Raw genomic sequence first — 19,946 nt, forward strand, 5'->3', positions numbered from 1 at the left:
CCTGGTCTGGCCTGATTCTCATAACTCTTTGGAAAGGGATGCATAATTATCCAGTGTGTCCCTCAGATGATGACCATGATCAGTTTATAACCATGAAAAAATGGTATTTTCCCACTGAAAATTGTGTTCAGATGGCTGGAATTTGCTTGAAAACAGAGAAGGGATTAATAAGATGATTTTCCATCTTACTTGTTCAGCTCTCCAGGCTGGAACGAGGAGAGGTGGTCCTGACTCCACCTCCCACCTGGTGCCGACCCCGCCCTCTGCCTCTGCAGGCGTCCCTCACAGGCTGCTTCACCCAGTCAGACACTTGGTGGCCTTTCTGGGTGGGAGACCGGTGGGGAGTGGCCTTGGAAGAGTGTGCTGTAACTCTGGTACCCCTGCCATTAGGGACTGGAGAGGAGGAGGTGCAGGCAGAAGGTGGAATCAGAGGCAACACAGAAAAGGACGTCTAGAGAGGGTAGCTGGGCAGGGCGGGCACCGCGTCCACAGGCCCCCCCAGGCACAGTTGTCATTCTAGAAACGGTTGGCATCAGAGTACCCAGTAATATGGGCCAGTGAAGTATGAAGGGGTCAGGCACAGGGGAGGTGCCCTCTGGCGACAGTAGGCGTATGTGGAAGCTCTAGTCCCAGGGCGAGAACCTGGTGGGCCAGGTTGGAGGAGCATCAGGCTGGGCACCCAGGCAGGACCCAGGCGGAAGCCCAGCTCTGCAGCCAGCTAGATGTGGGGACGGTGGAAAAGGGGGGCCCACGGGATCCCCAGTCAGAGCGACTGGGCCGGCGGTGGGACATGGAGAGCTCGGCAGTTGCGGAAGGACCCAGGAGCCCCCTGGGTGAGGGCCAGGTGGGCAGGCGCTGTGAACGCACATGCTGCCTGTGAAAACAACAGCTCCCCTGCTGACAGAGGCTCTGGAGGAGACAGTCATCCGAGGCATGTGAGCCAGTGTGATTCAGACCATATGGGCAATTTTAATATGCGAGCCTAAAATTTAAAGGCTGAAAAATACTTTACAGCTAAAAACATTCTTAAACTCCTCCTCATTGTTCCCTGGCTTTCAAGGTTGAAGAGTCTCTTCAGTACTGGCTGGGGCCGGTCACAGCTCAAGGCGCCGCTGTCCACGCTCTCCTTGCGGGGCAAGCCTATCCTTTGAGTGAGATGCAGGGTGCAGCTGGGCATGTGCCCTGCCGGAGGAACAGACTGGGGACACAGGTCTTGTGGTCCCTTCCTTTGGCTGGGGGAGGGAAGCCCGCATCTGCTGAATGCCTACTCTGTGTTGTGTGCCAGGCTCTGTATGTGTCATCTCACTTGGTGCTCCTAAGTTAGAGGAGGAAACTGAGGCTCAGAGAGGTTAAGACATTTTCCAAAGTCACCCAGCTTGCAGTGGTACAATGAAGACTTGGACCCACCCTGGCTCTCCCTGTCCCCTGCTCCATCCCAGCATCACTTTTGAGACATGCGAATATGTGTCTCATAGCTCAGTTTTGGAAGTTGTCATTTCGCAGAAGTGCCCGTGAGACGGGAGAGCCAGTGGCAGTGGAGGTGGGAGCCAGTGCGGCTGGTCCTGGCTGGTGAGCCTTCGCAACATTCTGGCCTGGCCATCTCTGCACGCTCTGCGTGGGAGGGGCCTCTGAGGGGCTTCTGCGGTCACTGTTGGCTGCTGGAAGGGAAAAGAGAAAAGTGCACAGCAAAGAATGCCTGGGAGCGTCGCTGACAGGAGACACGAATGGTGCTCTGGGTGGGATGCCTGCCGGCAAGTGTGTGGTGGAAGGAAGCTTGGGAGGTGGGTGGTGGGTCATCTTGGATAAGTAAGACTCCCAGGGGTGTAAGGGTGGGCTTCAGGGGACAGGGAATCTCCTGAAATTATATGTAAGACTTTACAATAGGTGCCTTTTGTTCTGAGGGGGGTCTATACTTTTCATAGACTCTCAGAAAAGGCTGAGACGGCCAGAAAGTCTGAGTCTGATGCTTGCGAGGCTGGAATTATGCCCCATGCGTGTTCTTTTAATTTGGCCTTAATGCTGAAAATAGCAAGTTGAGCTTGCGTAATACAGGGTTTCTGGAGTGATATCAGGAAATAGGTGGTGGAGGGAGGAATGGGGCAGAATTGTGTGTGATAGCGCGAGAAGGCAGAGTGGGCTGGCGCTCACCTAATGCTGCTTCATGTTGCCAGTTACAGGATTTCAGTAGCTGGTCAGAGAAACACGTTTTGAAGGGGATGTAAGGCTCAGGAGAGCGAGATCTGTTTGTGGATACTGTGCTTGGTCTCTTTGTTTCTGTGCTAAGTGGATCAGTCCCGCTCTGGATAGAGACCGTTTAACAGCCATACTCCTCCATCCCCATGAGGAATCTGGGGGAACCATCAGAAGGAGATGTGGGCAGCAAATGCTCATAAATGCGCCCTCTGTGTTCACCAGCGTGAGCGAGCATCTTGTCCGCAGCAGCACACAAAGCGGCCTAAGAGCTCGGTGGTGCTCCCCGCCCTCCTCCCACCAGGTCCAGTTTGCACTCCCTCTTGGAGCAGGAAGTAAATCGCGTTTGCATTTAGGAAAACGTGTTGAACTGTCTTTGATGGTGTGTGTGCTGCTGAGTCTGGCGTGAAGAGGAGATGACTTCCTCCCTGACAACCTCCTCCTTCCTCAGTGGTTTCCCAGGAGCCCTGAGGCTTTTATGGGAGGGTGGGTGCTCTGAGGCCCCTGAGCTCCTCCCCTGCCACCTTGCCTCCTGTTTGACTGTGATCAGAAGTCACGCAGACAGGCCAGGGCCTGGGAAGCGGGGCTGCAGACACACGTGTCCCTTTCTGGCCCAGGACTTCCCAGGCGCGTGCGTGCGGGATGCGTTTCAAGGGGCTGGGCCTGCAGATGCATCCTCGGATCCTCAGGACTGGGCCAGTCAGGATTGACTTTCCCTGCTTCCAGGACACCAGGGGAAATGGTCTAACTCCCTAGATCCTTAAAGCTGTCTTTGCTCACCGAAAGCCAGGTTGCTGGGGTGTAGTGGAGGCAGAAGCTGGGAAGGATCGACCTTTTAGGGAAGTGAGGCGGTGTCTCAGCGGTTGCCCCAGAGGTTGAGCTCTTTTGACTGCGGAAACTGGAGTTCACCTCTAGGCTCGCGTCCCAAGCCGGTCCCCAGTGGGCAGCGGCCAGCAGGGCCTTGTGGCCTTGGACCGGTGCCTTCTGGTCACGGCCTGCTGCCCCCCGTGGGCAGTGCCGCTGTCCACAGGGCTGCTTGACAGTGACCGCGGGCACCTCGGTGCGTGTGAGGCTCAATACCCTGATTCTGGGGGGGCCTGGGGGTGTGGGCAGCACTGTCTTCCCCGTTGCCCTGAAACCGGGAAGAGCAGATGCCTGGTAGGCACTTCGTCCTCCCTGCAGACCACCCCCCACGCCACGTCAGAGAGTCTGCCTCACGGGGGGCTGATCTTCCAGCGAGTACTGGGGCGCTCTGGGAAGGGGCTCAATGCCTGCCAGCCCCTCCCAGCGCAAGGGCTGCTGCCAACGAGAAGCCCTTGTCTGTGGAGTGTGACTGGCAGGCAGCTCCTGTTTCCATGGTTACTAAATAGGGCCGGTTAGTATTGGGGCTGCCCGAGGGGAAAATGGCATCAGCAGCGATGCTTGTGCAGGGACCTGCTTCTGGGCCGCTTTAACCCTCTTCCCAGACGGGATGGGCAACACCTGACCCGAGGTCACGGGGATTTCCTTCAAGGGTCCACCTGGCTGCCCGGCCCTGGCTTGTCTCACAGGTGTCTTTCTTGGTGCTGAGGAGCGAGCCTCCCGGGAGGCCAGAGGGCGGCGCTGGAGAGCACAGAGCGTCCCCCGAGCTGTGTGCTGCCTGCTCCAGGCCTGCCCCTCCATCAGTCCCTGGGGTTTCGTTAGAGATGTGACCCCTGTCCCCAGAAGGGCATGGTGTTTAGAAAGCCCTGAATGCAAATTTGACTGATCCTAAATCACATGTACCAAATCGTCAGACAGTGACCTCCTGCCCCAGGTCACAGCCTTTTTTCATGGGGCTGTGTGAGTAACAGGTTTAATTACGAGACATCAGAAACCCTCGCGTTTGGTGATCAGATACCAGGTTCTGCAGAAGCACAGGCTGGAGCCCCTGCTCCTTTGTCTGCTCTCTGCCGAGTGACACGCTTTTCTGGTCCTCTGTTTCTGTGTAAGTAGAATAGAATCATTGTGGGGAGAAGGTGGGGGAATTGATCAGCGTGGTTGGGAGGCATTTAAAACCATAACAAGTCAGTGAAGGACACTTTACAAATTCATGCAATTACCATCTTTAGTTACAATAACAACATGCTATTTTAGTCTCTCTCCTTGGCCATTTTGGGAGAAAATTGATTAAAACCTTTGAGTGCTGCTTTAGAAATTATTTTTGGTGTGGCGCAAAAAAAAGGGAAAGTGCTCAGGAAACAGTTACCTAATAAGATTAGCTCATTCTTCAGTCCTGATGGGACCGATTCTTGGTGCATTTTGGAGGCATTTTTTTGGAGTAAACAGGGAAAGTGTCAGGTGACAAGAGCTGTGACTCTGCGGTGACCTGAGTGTCTTTTGTTTTGCTTTTACCCTGGAGCACTTGACTGCGTAATTCTATGTAATTTACATGTCTGAGTTTTTTAAAGTGTATTTTCTGTCAGGAATGTGTTTCATTCACGCTCTCTGGGGGTAGGGTATCAGAATTCAGAGGCGTTGGCTGACTAATCTCCCTGGAACCATAGGAGAGAAAGGGCTACAGGCAGGAACCTGGGTTTGAAAAAAAAATTTAAAAACCCCGAACCGTCTGTGCAGGGTCTCAGGAGCTGCCTCCCTCCCTTCTCCTAAGCCGGGGTTGGTGCCTGCCTAGCCCCTTACAGAGTTTCTGGTTCTTGCCCTTTCCCCTCAAAGGGGAGCAGCAGGTGAAACTGGGCCCCTGACCTGGTGGCCATGGGCCTGGTGGCTGAGTCATCCCCCAAAAACTGCTGGGGCCCTGGCTGCTCACATGGACTTACCCTTTGAACCCCATCCGATGGAAGTGAGGGCAGAGAAAATGCTTCCTCGTGGGTCCCGTTCATGGACCTCGGGGGACAGTGTTGACCCACCAACTGGACCATCTCCAAAGACATCGTGAGTTCTACCTGGGAAGACGGACTTCCCAGGACCCAGGGCTGCACATCTAAGCCCTGGAATCATGGAGGAGAAGTGGGGGAAGCCAGCTGAAGGAGCAGAGGAAGTCAGTCCACCCCCTGGCCCACCCCCAACCCCTGGCCCGTTGTGGCGGTGACAGGCTCTTTGTGGCTCCGGCCCCACATCCAACGTGTTTGTGGGGCCGAGCCTCTGCCCCTGTGGGTGGGTGTGAGATCTGTCGCTCTCCAGAGCCCTCATTCAAGCACAGAAGCTGCTCGCCAGGCATTGAACAAACAATCCTCTATTTTCACAGGCCGGCTTGACCTAGTCCAGAGGCCGAGGCCTCCTGGGGATTCGACACTAATCTCGTTGGATACTTCTCATACCTCCCTCGTGCCTCATCTGGTTTGTTCCTTTCCGGACTGAATAGGTTCTGTTTCTTCCTTATTACAAGTTCCTGCCTGTGTGAAGTTTTAGGCAGTTTCAGGACACATTCCATTTCTGAGTGGCCGAGGCCACAGAAAATTAATATTTGGAGCGGTTGGAACGGACGGTCTACGAGCAGGGTTTGATTTTTAAAAAAAGAAAACTGAAAAAACCCCCAAAAGAGAATCATTGAGAATCCACTCCGACTGGAATGAAAAAAGAAAAGCGAGCGCTCTCCCTGAAGGCGTCGGGGGCTCTTGGGAGGGGTTAAGGCCTCTCGCAGGAGAATGGCTTGGTGGGGTTGGACGAGGCTCGCGTGCTGGCTCTGGGTTAGGCAGGGTGAGCAGTGGATGGAGGGGAGTGAGAGAGACAGCTGGGTCAGAAGAGGGTGCACAGCCTGTCCCCCGTCCCCCACCCAGCCCACACGGCCAGGCGGCCAGGTGGGGAGGGCACGGGCCGCTCAGGGTGTTTGCTGACAGACTTGCTAATTAAACACCGAAAGGCAGTATTGCTTTGCCAATAGTAAAGGCTGTGCCAATGATACCAGCGGCAAACTGGCTGCCAGGAGCATCCTAATTAAAAACAAACAGTTCTGGGGGTGGGCAGGGAGAGCGGGGCGGGATCCTGCTCGGGTTTCCCAGGACCTCGAGGATTGCTCCTAGGGAAAAGTCACACCCAGGTCGCCTTTGGGTCCTTTTCTCAAAGGAGCCTCTGTCTCATCACAGGGTGGTGTGATGTGTGCCGCTTGAACTCCCAGGTGCTGGGGTGACAAGCAAGCGGACAAAGCCTCTGGGAGCAGATTGCCCGTTGCTTTCAGCCCCCGGGAGGAGAGGCTGCCGGGGGCGTGCTGTTTTCTGCTGGGTCTCTAAGCTGCGGGGACAGCCAAAGCCCAAAGCCTCTTCTAAGAGAGGTTAGAATTTCATCGGAAAGCGAGTCTGGTCACATGAGCATTTCTGGCACTGTGTGCATGGCAGGCTGGACACCAGCCTGCCAGAATTGAGCGAGTGGATTGTATTGGTTTCAGCGCAGACGGAAGGTCCCAGCCTGGCCCGGGAGAAGGAGCCGGCTCGCTCCTCCGGCCGCCGGCCCCCCGGGCGGGAGCAGTGCTGTGGCAGCTGCGGGACTGGGGCTGTCACGCCTCCAGCCCCCTTCCGTTTAACCCTAAAGAAAGTGTGTGGTCCAGGGGCTGAAGGCTGAAAGATGCCCAAGGAGTGCAGTGCTTTCCACGCCCTCTCGGCAGCTCTGTGCTGCTTCCACCACCGCGAGGCTTTCCTTGGAGTCAAGGTAGGTGTGGTCTGAGAGCAGGTACATCAGAAATTCTTGGGGGGGTGGGGGGGTGAGAGCACTAGGAAAAGTTTGCAGCCCGCTGGCTGTAAAAACAGAGGCGCTTTCTTTGACAGACGGATCTTCATAAAACCCTAGTGGTGTGTCTGCCCTGGAGGCAGAGTCCAGCCACACAGACGTGGGGGCTCCTTGTCTGTGCTGTGGGACGAGCTGTTTTTCAGGACACTGCGTCTCCTTGGGCTGAAATTTTATACCAAAGTAGCTCAGTGAGACGGCGCTATTTTTCTTCTTTCTCTCTCTGTCTCTCTCTCTTCCCTTGTTTGTAAGGAATGTGAGATGGCTGAGCCCCTCTCTCCACTTTCCCTGCTGCTCCGTTATGTCAATAATGAGCATATGTAAGTACAGAAACCACCAAGTAACTCCTTTCAAATCGCGGCCTGGTTCCAAAACATTTCCATATTCAAAACTGTCTTTTTTTTTTTAAACTGCTCCCATGTTTAACCTTTGTTACGAGACGTCAGTACCAAAGGTTTTGTGTGATATGTCAATACACTGTTTATTTTGGTAAAAATATTTGAAGAACTTCATTGGACTAATTCAGGGTGAGGCTTCTGTTCGTTGCCCACCTATGCCAACACGGAGAGTCCGCTGAGTCTAGGCTGTCACTGGTCTGGGGCTCGTCTGCCCTGGAAAGCTGTCGGCCCAGAATGGCCGTGGACCTCATTTATTCATGGGAAATTGGAACCAGAAAGCTCTCAAGGAATTTCTGCCACCCTGACAGCAGCACTCTCTCTCCTGAGGGACTGACTGATTCGGTGTCACTGGAAGAGCTACCACGGGAAAATTTAACAGGAAACCCCGTTAAAGGGAAGAAGGCCCCTTTGTAGAAACATACACACTGAATGAGCAAAGGAGAGCGTTCTGACTTCCCTGCCCTGTCGGAGTATTCAGGGTCGCTTTCTAACCATTCAGCAGAGTTCATCTTTGTCTCTTTGTCAAGGAATTTGGACGAGGGTGAGTAATTAATCATGGGTTGAAAATGTTTCTTCCCTGATTTAAGGGCCCCCTTTCTATCCTAGAGCCCAGTGGGGTGATGTGAGGACTGTGTGGCTTCTGGCCTAAATATGGATCGTTCTAGTGTGGGGCAGATGAAGTCATGCCATTAACAGCATTTTAAAGCTGCCAGAGACGAAATGGGAGGTCCCAGAGGGGATCGTGCACTTCAGGGATCGGCAGTATGTTTTGCTCTAATAGAATCCTTCCATGAGCCGCGTTCTGCTCATTCAGAAAAGTGCAGCTCAGCATTTGGTGTGTGAGGAACCAGCCTGTAAATACCTGGGTCTGAGCGATGACTCTGTTCCGATCCCCCTGTTCCTCTGCAGTTATTTCCTCCAAGGCCTGCACAGTAAGGCCACAGTAACACGCGGGGTTCGTCTGAACCCACCGTCCTTCAGCCGCTCTTGGTGACTGACTGTTGGCGGAAAACCCCCCTTTCCCCCGGCTTCCTACCTTGTCCTAGTTTGCTGCGTCTTCGTAGCACAGAGAAAGCACCTGACCTGCTCACTCACCGGAGCCTGAAGCCTTCGGCCCCAGCCCAGGGCTTCCCCCCGACCCTGGAGATGTGCTCCCCTGTCTTGTTTTGCTTAGACAGTTTCCTGGGAGGGAAAACGCGCCTGTGCTCCAGTCCCCCGTCCTGCCCGCGTTGCCCCGGTGATGAGGCCGCGTGGCTTTACCGACTCCCACTTTAATTAGGGGTTTCAGGTCTTGCTGCTTGTAATTAGTTTCCATCGCAATTAGAGTTTCAAAATTAAATTGGGATTGATTGCCTGATAGCAAAGCGGAAATAAAAACCCCAGTTCTTGACCGTGGATGCTGCTTCCCTTGGCATGAGTTCCTCATACCAAAAATAATACTGCGGTCGCCATGGTAACTTTCCATTTGGTCTAATCCATATCATCTCTGGAGAAAGTTAAGTGTTATTAATAGTGTTTGTTGTATGGGAAGAAAACTAAAAATATAAAAGCTCTTTCATTGCATAGGAGACCGATAGCACAGGCCCTTTCAGGGAGAAAGATCTTATTTGCAGAGACTTTGCAGATTTTAGTATGTGTTTAAGGGCCTCGTGTGGACTTACGTACAAAGGCCCTGGAAGGGAATTAACCAGGAGGCGGGGAGTGGACAGGGAGGGTCAAGGACACACAGCCATTGCTGGTTTTCATGGAGCCGAGGCCAGAGATGCGGTGTGTCAGCCGTGTCGAGGGCCATGACGTGAACATCCCAGCAGGGTTCACACAAGGCACTCGTTTCACAGACGACCACTGGGTCTTGGGTAAGAAAAGGAAAGGGCATATCGCTTACACCCAGTGGAAAAGAGTTTGGCATGAAGATATTCCAGTTCCAAGACATCAGTGGAGCACATTCAAGTTCGAAAATCCCTGAATGTCAATGGCAGAAGCCTGTGCATGTTGTTGGCACCCATCAGGTGGGGTGCGGTGGGGTGATTCAGGACGACTGAGACATGGCTCCTGCCTTTAAAGGGCTTCCCACCAGAGCATCAGTCCATAGTGTCATTTCATTATGTTTGCAAAAGGCTTTCCGATGTCTGAGTTCCTTCACAGATTTCTCACTGGAGTCTCAAGACAAGCTGGGTGGGGCAGGGCATTAGCTTAGCCCTTTCCACCCGGAAGAAACCAAGGCTCAGAGAAGCTCCCTGCCCAGAATCTCTTAGTGGGGAACCAGGAGCAGAAATCGGGTTTTGTGGCCTCAAGCCCAGTGTGCTTTCTCTGATACTAGATCAAGACCGCTGACACGTGGCAGAAGATGACATGGAAATATTCATCCTTCAGTTAACAGTTCAGCTGGGAAAGAGTAGCGTGAACCTCCGCTTCCAGGAGAGACTTCAGGGAGGACGCAGAGCTGGTGTTCACAGGCCTGGCCTCGCTCCTGTGGCCGTGGTGGGGCCGCCTTCCTTCAGGGCCCCGGACAACTGCGGGAGGAGTCTGGGAGAGCGCAGCGGAGCCCACTCCCGGACTGCCCGTGGGGACAGACCCCTGCTTCCTCTGGTCCTTCACGTCCCTGACTTCCCTTGTGTGTAGCAGGGGACGAGGACCTGGAACCTGCCGCCTTACCCGTGGTGTGGTTGTATCAGGAAACTCAGGGGAACCAAAGAGACGGGAGTAAACTTGTGAGGGCAGAGCAGCCACCTTCCTGAAAACACCAACAGAGAGGCTGGAGTATGGAGTCGGCGGAGAAGGGAATCGGTAAGTCGTGGCTGACCAGTCACGAGCCCAGGAGCGCGGGTCTTGTCGGCGAGGAGGCGTGGTCAGGACCAGGCAGTGGCTTTTCAGCGTGTGAGTTCCGTGCAGAGATGGGACTGTCTTTGCAGCCGTGAAGTGCTCTGCAGTGGGAGGAGCTTCGACCGTGCTTTTGCTGTTGTTGCGTTTTGTTTCACTTTACGTCATTTCCCTGCCTCACCCCAGGTATTGGGAGCCTCTCTGAATGCACATTGTAGCCGAGGTGTCCTGTCCGCCCATCCCCGGAGGGTTGGGTCCTCAGAACTCCTTTTCATTGGAAACCACCCCTCCATGTCGGAGTGTGATGGAGCCAAAGTCCTGCTTGTCCTCCACGTGGCCCATCCCTTGGTCTGTCTGCTGTCATGACAGCTTGGACGCTGGTGAGACGTCCCAGTGCTCACGGTGACCTGCCTTTGCTGGTGCACCGTCAGCATGAGCTGTGCACGGTGGAAAAAGCCACTCAGAAAATGTCTTTCTAAGTGACTTAGCCCCTCCTTGTGGCAGTTGGTAGTTGCTCATTTATCTTTCCTACCCTCTTAAAAAAAAAAAAAGGCCTAGCGCAGCTTTAAAGAAACCTAAATGCGCTCCACTGACATGTGGGGCCCACGGGGATCTGGCTCCGCGTCTGGGGAAGGACATGCCTGACGGGGCTGGGTCGCAGCGCCCCCTTCGCCACAGAGCCTGGAGCACGGCCGACACCTTGTTTTTGTTGGCGAGACATGGGTGGGAAGCAGAGACGAGACTGGGATCCTGGAAGAACTCTGTGAGCAGCCAGCACCTCCAGGACTGCAGAGAGATGGGCCTGTGCAAACACTGGGGAGGATGCTGGAGAGTCGGGGCGCCTGGGCCGCAAAGGTCGTCACGCAACCGTGTGGGGGGTGCGGCGGTACACAGAGCCCAGCCTCCATCGCTGGGCTTCAGGATGTCTTCAAAGACAGCTCTGAGGGCTTTTAGCTAATGCCCGTCCTGGAAGTCCCCAGGGCAGCAGAGGAGAGCCGGGCTGCCCCGGTTGGGGAGGGGAGGGGTGCCCCCTGGGGTCGGGCACCACTGCCACACCTCTGTCCTCACCTGGGTTTTCAGGGTGTGTCCACAGCCCCGGGAGCTGGCCATGAGAACGTCACGGCCTCCTTCTCTAGCTTGTGAGAGAGCTGTGATCAGTCTTCTGGTTTGTATGGAGAACTCTCCCTCGTGCCCACTCACATACGTGTGTGCTTTCACAAAAGCAGTTATGCACAAAGGACCAGCAAGCTAGAATCCTAGATCCTTAGTTGGGTGGGACTGGAGGGACCAGCGAGCCGGTCTCCCACTCAGGATTCATCTGCTTGTTTCCCGCCCGCGCCCTCACCTTCTCCGCGATGCCTGGGGTGTGTACTGAGGGCCTGCTGGGTGCTGGGGAGGCAGAGTGAAAGACTTTGTCCTAAAGGGGCAATCCTGTGTCTGGATGGGGAGATATGCTTGCAGGCAGCTCTCTCCAGGGTGCGCGGTGACATGAAGGCGGGGAGCATCCGCAGCACGTGGCGAGACGCCGGGCAGAGGTACTGACCCAGCTCCGGGTCAGGGAACTTCCCGGAGGTCACACTGGGCAACTCCTAAGGGAGCAGGAGGTAGAAGAGGCCCCGGGGAGACAGAGGGCGTCACACACGGGACTTGAGGCTGAAGTTGAGGAGTGGAAGCAGGTGAAACCAGAGAGGCAGCCGGAGAACAGACAGTGAGGGGGAGCCTCAGACAGTTGGATGGGGAGTGGGCGAGGGCTGGGTGTTGGCCCCTTCAGTGTGATGGTATTAGCAGGGGGCCCGTTTGGGAGGTGATAGGTCATGAGGGTGGGGCCCCGAGGTGAGGGATGAGGACCCTGGACAGCTCTCCTGCCCCTTCCGCCGTGTGCAGACAGGGCAAGGACGGGCCACGTGGGAGCTAGGAAGTGAGCCTCATCAGACACAAATCTGCTGGTGCCTTGATCTTAGACTCCTCCGCCTCCAGAAAATGTTGAAAGTGAGAGAAATGTTCGCTGTTTAAGCCACCCAGTCGATGTTTTCTTCTTATAGGAGCTTAAGTGGACTAAGACCCCTGTCTTCGGCCTCTAGCCTGCTTCTTAAAAGCCAGCGCCCCCTAGCCCTGTCCTCATATCCCCTCTATGACCTGTCCCTTAGGTGGCCCTGGATCGCAGTCCCCCTCTGTACCGAGCATCCTCAGGCCCTTCTCCAGGCGCCTGGGGCCTCTGGCCCGTGAGCCGCTCCACCCTGAAGGCCTCAGGCTTTGCGTCTTCGTCCACAGCCCTCTCCCCTCTCGGGCTGAGATCTGTGGCTCAGTCGTCTTCCAGGAGCGCTCAGGCCTCTCCCCACTGTTTACCTTCTATGTCTAATCAATTATAAGTCTTCATGGTTTTACTCCTAAACACCTCCCTCGTCTGCGTCTTCCTCCTGCCTCTCCCACAGCAGTGTGCGACTTCAGGCCTCATCACCTGTGACTTGGAATCTGCAGTCACTCCCTCCCTGGTCATCCTGCCCTACAGCTTCACAGGAGGCAGTCGCCCTTGTATTTGGCATTCTAGAGATGAGAGGTGTACTGTACCCTAAAGGCAATACATTCCCACGTTTGAACAACTCTAGTTAGTAGAAAATTCCTCCTTGTATTGGGTCAAAATCTCTGCCCTGCCGTGTCCGCCTTATTCTGCAGTTAAATGGGTGTAATAGCCCTTCAGGTGCATGTTTTTTCTCCTCCGTGTGTCTGTTTTGAGGGCAAATTAGTTGGTCAGAGTAGACACTGAGCAATCAGGCAGGAGGGGTTCTGGATTCATTTCCCTAGGGATTTGAACCAAGAATGTTTGACGTGTCGTCCTGGGACAATAATAGCACAAGCCTTCCTGTATTTCAACACAGCCCTCATGCTGCCCGAGTCTTTCCTGTGCAGACTACACCTGGCCGGCTCTTTACAGCCTTGGGGTTACTGGGAGGCTAGTTTTCAAGCAACCCCTTAACTCCATAAGCCTGAACAAATCATGAGCATTCAGGACTTTGACCATGTGGTGAGATCTAAGCATTCCTGGGACCTGTTTAACTCCAGGGACATCTTATGATTCATGAGATCTGAGCTGTGCTGGGTGTCTTGTCCCTCGTAGTCCGGCTGCTGTTTCCCTGAGTTCTGCCCAGGACATTTATCATGTGTTTAAAAAAACAGAGCTTGTTAAATGAGCTATGTGGGTGGCAAGAGCTTTGACTTCCTCAGGGAGAAATATATACCTTTAAAGTGACGTGCGTGTGAGTTGTATATTGGAAGCGATGGAGTTGATGTTTGGCCAAAGCCCATTTGGTGAGGAATCGCTTAGTTTTCCTGAGAACCTACTGAGTGCTTAGCTCTGACATAGACTGTGCTTTGTCCCAAAGCAGATTTCTGAGACGGTTGTTAGTCATGGTACTATTTTGGAAAGAGAATGTGGAGAGTCATTGATTCCACCCACACCCCACGCCGAAAGACTTTCTGAATCCTGGATTTTCCTCCGTGTGTGTGGCGGGCCTCGCGTTCCCTTCCAGCTACATCTCCTAGTGTCTTTCAGCCACAGGTGTTCTGTTGATTCAGGGGTTCACTCATGGTGAGTTAGGGGAAGGACAGTGCTTGTGTTAAGTTGATGTTGATTTTCTGATGTTCTCATTGAAGAACAAATAGGACGTCCATTTTGGTGAACAGCTGTGTTCCAGGTCACACACAGTTTGGACTAAGATGTTGAATGAGCAAGCCTGGATTACAGTTGTAAAGGTTTCTGGCTGGGATCTCCTTGCATTTTGAACTTTGGTCAGCCGGTCTTCAAGCCCTTATCTTGGGGTCTGCCTTACCCAGGCAGTCTCTCTCTCTCTCTCTTTTTTTTTTTTTTCATTCTCCATCGATGTTAACAAAGCACTTCTTGCTGCGTGGAATCTCACTGCCAGACCGAGCAATTAATATTTCACTTGCATTGTCTTATTTAGCCCGAGTGCTAGCCCTGGGGGGAGACAGCAACATGCTGTCGGAAGTCACTTGAGGACTCGGTTGAAGGGAGCAACGCAGTTTAGAGGAGGTTTTCGAAGGTCGAACTGTTACTGGCTTTTATTTGAAGCCCCTCCTTTCACTGACCCAATAAATGATCAAGTGCAGCCGGTACCCTTAGATATAGCACGTCTGACTTCTCGCCCGGAGTCTCGTGGGGGTGACTTGGACCTCTGCTCCAGGAAGTCATCATCTAAATTTGATCTAGAGGGGAAGGTACCCCCGCGGCTTTCAGCAGGGCAAGATGTTAACAAGTGGCTACAAATGGCCTATGGAAAATCTCACTGTGTTTCAGTTTATCTATTGCCAGAGAAAGGTGAGACCTCCTTGGGGCAGAGCACTGAGTGAGCTCATGGGTAAATAATACTTTGTTGAAAGGGTAAGAAACAAGATGGGCAAACCCCCTGGGGCCAGGTCGGGGCGGAGCAGGGGGAAATGCTCTTCTGGTGTGATGAGGGCTTTGAGCAATTTCTTTCACACGTGGGTAACCTTTGTGAAGGAAAAAAGCCGTTCTTGGCGCTGGATGTACTGCATTCTGTCACACTTAGAATTCCTCCTGCAGTTTTCAGACCGAAATCAGTCTCCTTCCGTGAAAAATAATTTTCAGTCCCTGGGTGTTCCATCAAAACAAAATTGAGCTTCAAAAGCGGTAGCTTCATGGTCGAGCAGGATGGGGAGGTGTGGGGAGACCTTGCCCAGAGATCGACTGGGGATAAAAGGCAACAGGAGGGTAACATCAGAGGAGCCGTGGGGACCAGTCAGAATGACTCGAATGTAATTAGTTTGGAGTGAAGGATTTAGTTACCGCTGCCTGCTTGGAGGGTGCGCTGCTTTAAGGCTCCAGTCTGCACAAATTAAAATTAAATTAGTCTTTTTCATTTACACACACGGAAAGCAGAATTTTAATGGGAATTTCTCAGAACCTGGAAAAGCAAGGAGTTCCACAGATATCCTCTTCATGTTTCTTATTCATGGTTTCTGAGCCTCTTTTGACAAGTGTTTGATAAGGTTTGATAATGAATGAAATGAAATCTCTCGGACTTGGGCTCTCGAGGGGGTTTGATGGCACTTTCCTATCTGTGCTGGGGTCTGTTGGCCCCTGTATCGTCATTTGTCTGTGAGAAGGAAGATCACACAGAGTAAGAAAACGAAGCATCTTAATTTAACAGCAAATTGCAAATCAGTTTTTAATGGCACTGGAGTGAGAATCTGATAAATTTCTCAGGTTTAATTATAAAAATGGCAAAATGGCATCAGAACCCATCTGCAGAATCTTGGCCTGAAGATGAAATTCTTTCTAGGATTTGCAGAAGAGGAACTTACATCGTCAAAGAACTTAAACATTAACATCAAATTAATTTAAGTGATTCAGAATGCTAAACCTTACTGAGATTTTATGAAATCTCTTTGCTGCTGATTCCTTTCTCAGAAGGAGCCAGAAACCCTCACTGACCTCAAATAAGATAAGAGAACACTGAGAACTTCAGCAGAACAACCTATGATTTGTTGCTGGACATTCCCTTCAGATGTCTTGTCTCCTCAAAGAGGCTGTAACCCACATCAGGCTGTGGAGTGTCTCGTACCCACGTCAGCATCTCCCCTCAGATCTAGCCCAGGAGACCGAGGGGCCCAGGGAGCACTTCGTGAGTCCTTGAGCTTAATCGAATGAATGCACAGCCTTCCAGTGGCTGTCAAGCTCTTGATTTGAAACTGATTACCTGATTGTTTCTGCAGAGCTTTGGCCAATGGGATGAAGCATGTATGTGTTAGGAGGCTGCCTACAAAGACTGCTTCCCTGGGCTTTAATCTCAGGGTTGAAAGGAGCAGGCTCAGTAGCAAGGGGCTCAGGTGAGACCAGAGGTCCCCACTTGTCAAGATCACAACACCTAAAAGGCAAACAGCCCCCTGGGACGCGCTCAGGGCCCTTCCCTGCTAGCCCATAGGGTACCTCTGTGTGATTTAGAATAAGGCACCCTTTCCTTAAGACGCTCTATTGCCATCTGCCAGGCAGCCCTTGTCTACAAATTTCCTATGACTGCGTGTGAAGGGCACCTCCTTGGATATAGTGTCCTGTGTGGTATGCATCCTGGAGCCAGTGGGCTGGGCCAGGCCGAGATGCCCAGTTTCCCGTACCACCATTTGCTCTTGTCTACAAATAGGAGATAAAAACTTTGAATTTGACGTTTTTTCCTCTTTGGACTTTTGTTTACAAAATTGTTCCCTGAAGTAAAGACCTCGGCTTTAATCGCAGTTGCTAGCATGAGAAGCTGAAGTCTAGCACTCAGTGGGAACAGCTGGATTAGTAAATTCAAGCTTTTCTTCATCTTTCTGTGTATTTTCATAAAATATTTTTTAGCTAAGCCATAAAGCTGGCAAGTGTCAATCAGCGGTGACACAGAAGCCAACAGACGAACTGTTTCATTTCGCAATCCATTCCACCTCGGAGGAAACAGCAGGGGTTTGTGTTGAGAATGGTCGGGCCTGAGCCTGGCGAGGTGGGTTTTGTTTTTCGGCCCGCGGGCAGGGCTAAGAGTGGCAGAGGTCATCGGGTTTATTCATTCTGTGGCTTCCTGATCAATCTATGTGGGTTTTCAATGGTAAAAATACCAACTGGATCTCTAAAAGCCCTGGATATGCTTTGGAATTTGGTTGTAAACTGGTCCACTGCCTGAAGTTCAGCTCACGGCAGTGGTTCAAAGGGGCTGAGTTTCTGAAATCTCCAAAGAATCTCATCTTTAGGCGGATTGACTTGTAAGACAGTCGGAGATGTAGCAACCGTAGTGCGGCTTCACGATGCTTGTGTGATGGTGATCAGAGGTGCGCTCTTCCCAGCGGAGGGGGCCCTCCGGCTCCTCGTGGTTTTCTGTGTGTCAGGGATCGCGGTGGCGCGGCCTTCACGTCCTGGCACATCTTCGAGATGAGCTCCGGCTTCCAGGACTCTTGCGTCATCCTGACTTGAGCCCCTGGGGCAGCTCACCACAGACCCCGAGGGCTTTCCCACCAGCTCATCAGAGGACACGGTCTTCGCTCAGAAATTAGACCAGTTTCACACGGTGCTGCCGAGTGCCAGTCAGACTGTCATTTTGCTTGCAATCGTAGTTTCTGGATGAGACCCGTGGAGTTGTTTGGTACAACCTGATGAGCCGCCTGGATGTTGCTGACCTCTCCCTCAGTTGGGTGAACTGGTCCAGGGCAGAAGAAAGACGCTTTTGTTCGAGAGCCTGATAGCATTCTGGGTGTCGTGGCCCCGCTCCTACCTCGGAGAGAACAGCCTGGAAGCTTGCTCCCTCCCTCCCTCCCCACCTCTTCACTCTCTCCCCTCCTCCTCTTTTCATGCACACGTTTCCGGCCCCCTTTTTTTATTTCAAGCAACTTAACTGCCACCCTTGGTCATGGAGTGGATGACTAGAAATTCATCCCAATTTTTAAAATTCAACAATAACAACAAAATATCAATGACTAAGCCTCCAAGACCCTGCAGAGCACGCTGTCCCCGTATCAGGACCTCTCGGCCTTGTGCAGCACACACAGCTTCTTGCACGCTCACACTGCCACTGTGCCCTGTGTGCTGTGGGCTGGAAGTCGGCTGGAGCTAACATGGCAACACCGAGATCTGTGCGTGCAGAGAGCTCGCCCCCAAGGGAAAGTGTCTCCTTACAGGTGGTCAGTGGCACCCTGCATAGGTGGGACTGTTCAGTGCACCTCAAAACCCCCGGAACAGTTGACTTTGACCTGAAATAAACAGAAGAAACAAACCCAAGCCTTAGTAGGAACTGGTAGTTCCAACTCCTAGCTTTTTTTATTCCATCAGAACTAAATTCTGAAAGACCAGATATCTCTAAAGCCTGCTGATGGGTTGTATATATATTTTTTTAATTCTTTACTGTGGTAACTTTCCATTTTTTAGCTTAGAGTCATCTTAAAAGGGGTTCAAATTCTCTGTGGCTCCACATGTGCACCTGCTGTGTGCCAGAAACAGCTCCTGGTCCTTTTTTTCCAGTGCCGGCTGGGTCGGTTCACGTGACCCTGTGAAGTGGGGGCTCTTTCTTACCCCCGGATGCATGCAGACACGGGAGGAGTCTAGAAGGGCAGCCAGGGTCACCCGGTCTTTCTTTCTCCTTCCAGTTTTATTGCGATATAATTGGCATGATGCGCTGGATAAGCTGAAGGTGTGCAGCAGAATGGTCTGACTCACACACACATGAAATGATGACCGCAGTAAGTTTAGTGAGCATCCATCATCCATCATCTCATATAGACAGAAGATTAAAGAAATAGAAGAAATATGTATTTTCCTTGTGACAAGAACTCTTAGGATTTACTCTCTTAACAATGTTCGTATGTAACATACAGCAGTGTTCATTATTTTTATCATGTTGCGCATTACATCCTAGAACTCATTTAGTAAGTGATTTGGTATTTCTATACATTCATGATTATCGGTTTGGTTACCACCTGTCACCATACAAAGACATGACATAGTTATTGACTATATTCCCCACACTGTACATTTCATCCCCGACTCATTTATTTTGCAACTAGAAGTTTGTACCTTAGTCTCCCTCACCTGTTTCTCTCCTCCCCCAACCTCCTCCCCTCTAGCAACCACCTGTTTGTTTTCTGCACCTGAATCTGCTTCTGTTTTGTCAAGTTTGTTCGTTATTTTGTTTTTTAGATTCCACATGTGACTGGACTTCCACAGTATTTGTCTTTCTCTGCTTGACTTATTTCACTTAGCATAGTACTGTCTAGGTCCATCCATGTTGTTGCAAATGGTAAGATTTCATTATTTTTTATGGCTGAATAGTATTCTGGTGTGTGTGTGTATATGTATACGTGTATATATATGCATACACATATATACGTATGGCAGATCTTCTTTATCCATTTACATATTTATAGGAACTTAGGTTGCTTCCTAAAAGTCTTAGCTATTGCAAGTAATGCTGCAGTGAACGTAGTGGTGCATGTGTCTTTTTTAATTAGTGTTTTTGTTTTCTTAAAGTAAATACCCAGGAATAGAATTCTTGGATCACATGGTAGTTCCATCTTAAATATTTTGAGGAATCGCCTTACTGTCTTCCACAGTGGCTGCACCAATTTACATCCCACCAGCAGTGCACAAGGAGTCCCTTTTCTCCACATCCTCACCAGTAGCTGTTTGCTGTCTTTTTGAGAACAGCCATTCTGACAGGTGTGAGGTGACATCTCACTGTGGTTGTGACTTGCATTTCCCTGATGATTAGTGATGTTGAGCATCTTTTTCTGTGCCTGTTGGCCATCTGTATGTCTTCTTTGGAGAAATGTCTGTTTAAGTCTTCTGCCCATTTTTCGATTGGGTTGTTTGTTTTTTTGATACTGAGCTGTATGAGCTGTGTGTGTATTTTGGATGTTGACCCCTTCTCAGATATATCATTTACAAATATCTTCTCCTGTTCAGCAGGCAGGCTTTTCGTTTCATCAAGTTTCCATTGTTGTGAAAAGCTTTTTAGTTTGGTGCGGTCCCATTTGTTTATTTTTGCTTTTGTTCATTTTGCCTGAGGAGACAGATCCAAAGACATCATGAAGACTGACCGGTGTCAAGGAGCACACTGCCTAGGTTTTCTTCTAGAAGTTTTATGGTTTGAGGTCTCATGTTTAATTCTTTGGTCTATTTTGAGTTCATTTTGTATAGGGTGTGTGGTTTGACTCTCCTGCATGTGGCAGTCCAGCTTCCTAGCACCACTTACTGAAGAGCTGCCTTTTCCCCGTTGTGTACTCTTGCCTACTTTGCCGTAGACCGATTTCCCATATGGGTGTCGGTTCATTTCTGGGCCTTCTGGTTTT

The 19,946-nt window shown here is 51.6% G+C and overlaps 1 protein-coding gene across 9 annotated transcripts in view; it reads left to right on the forward strand.

The window, feature by feature from the left end:
- Positions 1-19,946, forward strand: part of BCAR3 (BCAR3 adaptor protein, NSP family member) — a 188,138-nt gene that overhangs the window by 134,794 nt on the left and 33,398 nt on the right. Inside the window, exon 1 of one of the 9 annotated variants that reach the window (XM_031680427.2) lies at positions 6,197-6,810. The exons of the other annotated variants lie outside the window; for them this stretch is intronic. Within the exon in view, the coding sequence (XP_031536287.2) occupies positions 6,727-6,810 (84 nt within the window). The 5' untranslated portion in view covers positions 6,197-6,726. Of the gene's footprint in view, positions 1-6,196; positions 6,811-19,946 lie in introns of those variants that run through there. 9 annotated transcript variants of the gene reach the window in all.

Source organism: Vicugna pacos, chromosome 9, assembly GCF_048564905.1.
Source record: "Vicugna pacos chromosome 9, VicPac4, whole genome shotgun sequence".
Lineage (NCBI taxonomy): Eukaryota > Metazoa > Chordata > Mammalia > Artiodactyla > Camelidae > Vicugna > Vicugna pacos.